The sequence below is a fragment of the Notothenia coriiceps genome, unplaced genomic scaffold (assembly GCF_000735185.1).
Source record: "Notothenia coriiceps isolate Sejong01 unplaced genomic scaffold, NC01 NC01_scaffold00004574, whole genome shotgun sequence".
Taxonomy (NCBI): domain Eukaryota; kingdom Metazoa; phylum Chordata; class Actinopteri; order Perciformes; family Nototheniidae; genus Notothenia; species Notothenia coriiceps.
The window spans coordinates 1-7,536 of NW_011337275.1; the positions used below are offsets into that span (position 1 = coordinate 1).

At 44.2% G+C, this 7,536-nt stretch overlaps 1 protein-coding gene across 1 annotated transcript; it reads right to left on the bottom strand.

Annotated features, from left to right (window-relative positions):
• Positions 1-1,423: 1,423 nt before the first annotated feature.
• Positions 1,424-6,915, bottom strand: LOC104942471 (uncharacterized). The gene is made up of 6 exons (XM_010767700.1): positions 6,798-6,915; positions 5,706-5,813; positions 4,395-4,534; positions 4,211-4,307; positions 3,244-3,368; positions 1,424-2,493 (listed from the first exon to the last, which is right to left on the bottom strand). The coding sequence occupies exons 1-6, from the start codon at positions 6,880-6,882 to the stop codon at positions 2,317-2,319; spliced, it is 732 nt and encodes a 243-aa protein (XP_010766002.1). The 5' UTR covers positions 6,883-6,915; the 3' UTR covers positions 1,424-2,316.
• Positions 6,916-7,536: the final 621 nt, after the last annotated feature.

The following is a 7,536-nucleotide window of genomic DNA, read 5'->3' on the forward strand; positions in this document are numbered from 1 at the left end:
CGTCCCTTGGAAGAGGCGGAGAGGTGGGTGTTTTTCATCTGCTGGTGGACTACCGGGGAGAACGTCCTGCTCGGGATCCAGGCTCAGAGTTAGTGACAGTGGGTGCGGTGCACCTGCCTTTTACAGCGGGAACACACTCTCGCCTCGGGGAGGGAGAAAAAGAGAAACAGCAGCCGCCGAAACAGCCAGAGCCCTGCCTCTCTCCCCACCTCTGCTGTTGTGTTTCGCCAACAACAACAATGGCAGATAACAGGGTTGCTTTTGTGCTCCATACGCTACTGACCATGCTACAGATGTTAGTGCAAAATCTACAGCTCCTCGACCACAGCCATCAGCAACAAGTGGACATGGAGAACTACATGAATTACATGTTGCTAAATCCACCGCGGAGAATAACCATAAGGGCAACCATGGCAACCATGCTCGGGGGTCTTATTCGCTGCTTTTGGTGTATTTTGTGGCGGAAGTACAGCGCCACTTACAGGCCCGGCATATGTACTACAGCGTCTCCAGCGGGTCGAGCGGTCTCGTGTGGACGGACACGTTTCTGGTGCCGATTGCGTGTGGACGGAAGACTTTTTTGAAATCGAATTTGGTTCGTTTTCGTTATCATCTCCGTGTGGCTAGGGTCTTAATTATAATTTGGCCTAATTGAGCCGTCAGCCGACAAGTCCAAAACACAAACTCTGACAAACCCTAACCCCCCACACTACTCCTACTGTTGTTGTTCTGCTCTGATCTGTCTGTCACCCTCCCATGAGGGGCCAAATGCAGCTTCAGTGCAGGCATTACAATGACAGATCTACATTGTTGTTGTTGTGGACTGCAAACAGACAACAAAGCCCCTCTGATCCTGCAGTCTGCTGTGACCTCCAAACTTCTGTTCAGTTTATCTAAGGGGCATGCTGGCCTTAATAACGGGGGGCCAGATAAAGGGTCCTATAGGGGGTCAGGGCTGGTGCTCATGAACAAGACGGTGTCACGCAAAAGGGATGAACTTTGTGTACATTGTACGTGTCAAACCGCACTGAGGGATCAACATCATGCTCTGTATTGTCTGCATTCATTTCATATCAGTGCTTCACCGTCCACATAAACAAATGTAAGGGCCTCAGCATCTTTTTATAATTGTTTGCAATGAGGTCAGGACGCAGTCAGCGTATGCAGAAGCCTTGAGTAACAGCAAAGCACCTAGCGTTTTATTTGTGGTGCACTGAGAGCGCTTCAAATCCCAGATATTTCAACTTTACAGAAAAGCCCTGGTGACGTCACAGTAGAAATGAAAGGAGAAGCCTTTTTTGGGTTGTGTCTTACTTACAGAAACTACCATAACAAAGTCTGAATGTATTTTATGAAACAGGTTCTAACAGGGTGCTCATCATGCCATGCCAATGATTCTCACTATTCAGAGCCATGATCTCCATCCATGAGGTCGTCTGTTTATTAAACATTTCCAACAAACAATGGAATATGGGGAACCAAATTTGACTATTTATATCACTTTCTAAAACGGACACAATCCCACCCACTTCATGCATTTTCCAGGTGAGAAAGTATTTGAAATTTGAGGTACTTTATAGTACTCTCCACAACTACTTCAACATGTTGTACCAAATGTTACCGACCATTTTGTAAATGTCGTATCTCTATCATTCTTTGACCATGTTGCACATTTATGTCCAAGAATGAAAGTACCCTGTTACAGTTAAAGTGAACTGTTAAACCATTAAGAGCTTCCTTGTTAAATGCCATTTCCCTTTTTATTAAACAGAGTCCATTGTTGCTAGGGTTAAAAACCTGCACTGTTTACAAAATGTTTACTGGCTAACAATCTTGTTCTTCCTGGATTGTTGCTTTTTTGCTTATACAGAACAAAGCATGCATCAATAATTACTCCACAGAGTACCTTAAATTCAAGCTAACACCCTCTTCTTTTTAGAACAGTTGATAAGAGGTTTAGTTTTATATAAAAATGATGTTTTGTTGATCCATGGAGAAATGGCAGCATTACATTGGGTACCATGTATTCCAACAATGCAAAAGACAGAACAAGTGTGATAATATTTATACAAAAGTAGGAAAGAATGAAAAGTAAATATTTCAAATACTTAGCTTTTTTTTTACCAACATATAACACAACAGCACATGCAAGGAAATGCTCATAATCTGAGAACAGAGAAATGAATATACAGCATACACTAACAACAGACAACGTTGGGCATGGATTTTTAAGAAAGGAATCAAATGGAGCACTGTGACTGTGTTGGTGCAGAGTTCAGACCGGGGGGCAGGCTGATCTCACGGGGGGTTCTGTGTCTAAAGGCTCCTCTCCAGACACACAGTCTTTAGGTCTGCCGGGCAGTTGACGGTGACCACGGAGTGGGAGGGGCTTCGTCTTTCCACGAGGGCGGCCACAGCCTCGCCCAGCTCCAGGTGGTTCAGGAACCCGGGGGCCATGTGCCCCGGAGTGCCTACACCTGCATTGATCTTCACCTGCAGGGCCCCGTGTGGAGGAAGAGGTGAGGAGAGGGGGGAGGACACATGAGAGAATGGATGAATAGAGAGAAAAACTAAGAGGGAAAGAGGGACATTAAGTAATTGATGGGGACACAGAGACATCTCTGCAGCAGGAAGTGGAACAGAACAGGTTCTAAACAACTCAACATTTAATCCAGATAAGCAAAATTACTTAATGTGCTAATATTGTCATTGTGGCTAATTGTTCCTCATTGCACAAAAAACAGCGTTTGTGAACTGTGCTGATTACAGAATGTCGAAATTCTGCTTAATTTCCGCAGCTGGGTGCAGGCACAGAGCTGTGATGGGTTCAAAGCCTTCCTTAGAGAGGTTAGTCTCCACTTCTGGAAACATCTGGAGCACCACCCCACACTTTATTCAAATCATTCTCCTGAATGTAAAGTGCTCAAAGTTCACAATCGCATCTGAAGCTGTTAAGCGACTTTACAAAAAATAATAAAAGAAAATGATTGAAAATAAAAAAGCTGAACACTTTTCTTAGTCAGTTTAATTAAGACCATCTGACTTGCCAGTTAGTTTATATAACAATTGAATTGACCCGTGTGACACAAGACTATAGTTCTCTCTAGGATCTCTCCACTTGATGACATCTAAATCCAATGCTGAGCTGCAGCAGATCTGAGACTGTAAACGGAGGTCAGGTGAATATATCATTAGCTTTGAGCTTTTATAGAAGTCTTGCTGTGTGATCATGGAGAGTCTTACCTGGTTGAGTTTGCAGGGCACCTCAGGATACTCCTCCCGCAGAACCTTACAGAAGGCCAGGGTGCTGGCAGCGCCGACGGTCAGGAAGCCGGTCCCAGGCATCAGCAGCTTCTCCCCCGCTCCCCCTGAGAACACATCAACACACTGCAGTCACTCAGACACCAGGACAGGTCTGTGCGGCTGGGAACTAAGACCACAACACACTCCTCTATTAAAAACATCTCCTGAATTGGTCTTGTTACAATTGGCAAAAATGGTTAACAATTAGTGAACATTTTGTAGTATCCACATGTAAGGATGTCTCCTTTCATTTATCATGTGTTCTTTTTTCAATATTTATTGGTGGTGGGCGTTTTCCCTGGAGCTTGGGGTGGAGTTAGTGGTGTTTTTACCTGACTGTATTAACTGGGTTTTTTGCATGGACAGTGGGGGGGACACTTTCACCCCCCCNCCCCCCCCCCCCCCCAACACTAACAGTCGCAATCACCATTGCATTTGCAATTTGTCCTAACAACAGCTCTGTGTTTGTGGAGGTATCTCGTGTTTAGCCCCCCTCGGGTCCTTACGTTTGGACTGCCTTCACCCGCAATAACTGTTGTTATAACATTTTGAATATGCTAATTTTCTAAGTAAATGCTTCACAATTATTATTTAAAAAAATTAAAAATAGATTGAGCGACTTGTTTGAGCTAATTAGCATCTTTAAGTTGAATGTTTCTGTTTTCCAGCCCTAATTCACTCTGCTGCTTCCAATGAGAAGCTCGATACAATACTGTGTAAACGTTGGAATTATCAAGGTTTTTTAATAGTTTAATAACACATTTGCCACATCGTCTTGATAGGTTGTGTCCATAATAATATAGCATTTGTCTTGCTGACCCTAGGTAATCAGCTAAAGGGCCAGTTTGAGTTGTTTGAAGGAGGCCATCTATCGGTTGGAGTATAAGTAAATCCAATGACTATTCACCTGTGATGAAGGTGTAGGTAGAGTTGGAGTCGTCCCTCACCAAGGGGAAGAAGGCCTTCCATGACACAAATGTGCTGAAAAGTAATGTCTCAACTACCTGGAGGGAGATCAAACTAAAAACAATCAGACAAGAATCAGAATAGACAGGATGTAACAGGTGTCAGCTTTATGTGTGTGTGAATACCCAGTGCAGGTCTTTGAGGGACTGTGTGTGGGGGGGTCCTCCTTGCCACCAGCTGAAGCCCAGAGAGGACACAACATCTGTCACTTTCCCCACCGTCTTCAGCAGCGCCTGCTTCACTGTCTCTGCCCCCCCCTCTGAGCCTGGAACACAGAAGAGAGGATCCAGGTCAGCTGAGACCCTCCTGCAGGCGGAGACATTTGAGACCAATGTAGACTCACGTTGCACAGGCTGATATTGATTGTTTTTTAAGCTGCTATAATATACCATTGAAATTTGGGGTATGATTTATAACTTTTGGTAACCCCTCATTCACTGTTTCCTCTAGACATATTCATAAGTCAATGAAAGGTTAGCTCATCTGAAAAAGATACATGTAGCTGGATGTCTTCCATGGTCCCCAGAGGATGAAAACTGTCAGTCACTTGTTCACAGCAGGTCATCAAAAACATTAAGCACATTTATGAACCCAAGAGGATGAAGCCACCGAAAGCTTTCTTCAACAAACAACTAAATGACAACTTTTAGCATTAAATATCGTATTATTTGATTCGCAACAAATAATGTTGATCTAAAGTTATCTAAGCGCTGAGAATCAGACCTGCAGGTTAAACAAATCCCGATCAGGAGGACGCTAAAGCAGGAAAGCTATAATTCTGTTTCCTGTTAGACCTATATGAGGCTGTGGACGTGTTCATGTCATAGGGTCTAACCCTAGGTCTGGTTGTTGTAACAAAGAAACATTGATAACAAAATAACACTGTTGAAGAATAGCACGATAATAATATTCAGTTTATTAAATTCAAGCAATCCACTATTACTTGTCTCCACGTGTTTAACCAAGTCATGTGATATGCTACTTCCATATGCTTTGAGAACATATATTAATGGGATCACTGAAGACATTTGCATTATAGTCACTACAACTAACTGTCTCTGTAACGATTTGGCCCTGATTTAGCATCATAAGCGTTTCAGCCAAAGAGCCTACTGATTTCCACCTTTTCATGTTTTGCCATGCTAGCAGTGACAGGTGACTTACGGTCAGTCTATCACATTTCGATCCAAACTAAATTCTCCAAACAAATATGGGTACCATTTGTCTCTAGCACCACCAGCCGGTTACCATTTGTGGCTCAGATCAAAATATCGGACTAAAATAAACAGCTATCGTAAGACAGCCAGGTACCATTAGGACATTCGACGCTAACTGTCATACGTGCAACGATCTCAAAAAAGTTAAAATAAAAAAGCCATGGGAATCTTGTCGCGGACCCCCCAGAGTCTAGGACCGGCCCTGCTAACCCAGCTTACCCACATCCCCCACCAGAGTGGTGAGGTTCTCCTTAGTGCTGGGAGAGACAAATGATTGGAGCCTCTCCAGCCGACTGCTTTCCCTGGAGATCACTGCCACTTTGAAACCTATTCACACACACACACACACACACACACACACACACACACACACACACACACACACACACACACTCCATTAAGTTCAGACAGACATAAACCAGTACCTTTAACACAGTGGTCCTAATCCCTTTCAAATGAAAAGGAACATTAACATTAGCAGGCCTGTTTGTACAGATCTGTTTATCAAGGCCATCAGATGGTTAAATGTGACAGAGCAGATGGCAACACCAAACAGTAAAGCTGTAGAGGTGCAATGTAAATCCCTAACTAATGCACTCTCATCACTGAGAGTGCTGCCCTGTCTCTTTCAATGGTCCAATAAATAAAAACACAGATAGTATGGTAGGGGACATAAACAAGCTCTAAATAAGGAGGAAGATCCGAAATAACTCTTAACCACGTCCAACCATGACATTGAATACAAAATAAATAAATAAAAACAGTGCAGAGTTCCGAGTTTAAATCAGAAAATATAAAAGCGTTGGAAAGGCATCTGTTGATCAGACCACCAGCAGAAATAAGATACACAGAAGAAAAGTCAAAAACAAGTTATCTTAAACTTACGAAACCCACTTAATTAAACACATTTATGAATATTATTTAAAGTTTTACTATCGGACCTGTGCACTGCGCACCCGAATGTACAGCGTTTGGATGTAGCAGTGCACTGCCCACAGTGAACAACTTTACGCAGGCAAACGAGCATTCAACATCAAATTAATAGTGAGTCATTAAACAAATCTGAAAACGCGCATTAAGTAGTTGTTATACAATATCTACTCTGCAGTTAATAGGGTTGAAATGACCCCTGCAGAAAAACAGCGAGACAGTCATCTGCGCGTAAAACTCTTTAGACAGTCTCCAAATAAATGTGTGAGAGATATACCCCTCTTCTTCAAAGAGAATAATGAGAATATTCCCTGTATAGCCTACTGTACATCCTCCTAGCAGGAGAGAGGGGTTTTCTTTGCTTCTCCAAGTCCAGTTTACCTTTGTCCAGCAGAGCTTTAACCACCCCGGAGCCCACGGTGCCCGCTCCTCCCAGAGCCAACACAACCCTCTCCGAGTTCGACATGCTGGCTGCAGCCGACCGGCCTGTGGAGGATGACTGTAGCTGGGGACTTGTGCAAAGCATCTTGGCCAACCCTGGTAGCTTTAAACTAATGACAGGGGCCACAGTTCCGCCCTTCTATCGGTGTCATTGAGGCCCCGCCTGCAGATAAACAAAAGATGATCCCCACTTCACCCGGGACAGTGTGTGGGTGCCTGCCTCGCTTATTAAAACCATTAAAACCACTGTGTATAAATCTAAATCAATGGACGTAGGGTCCGTGACGTCACCCATAGGATTCTGCAGAGTTGCCGAGAAGCCCTTGGTAGGCGGAGTCGGCCACTAACGGCTCGACAGTGACGTCAGAGTTCAACTCCCGCCTGCTCCAAATAAGGGCAAAGAGGCGGAGCCGAGGCGGGACCTGCTGCCACCGAGGTGGAAGTTCCAGAGCTAGCTGAAGCTCACCCGCACTGCTGGCCAATGGAGACCGACGTTGCCACATGGCCGCCATCTTGCTACAGATGTGGCACTGAATTTCAGACTCCAGTTTACAGCTTCCTGCCTACGACCTGCCAAAGACCAGTATAGAGGAATGTTAAGCCCTCCCACTATTTTCCAAGAGGGCGTTGCCAGATTTTCAATTTCAGGTTTTAACCAGGAGATGGCGCTTCATTCACA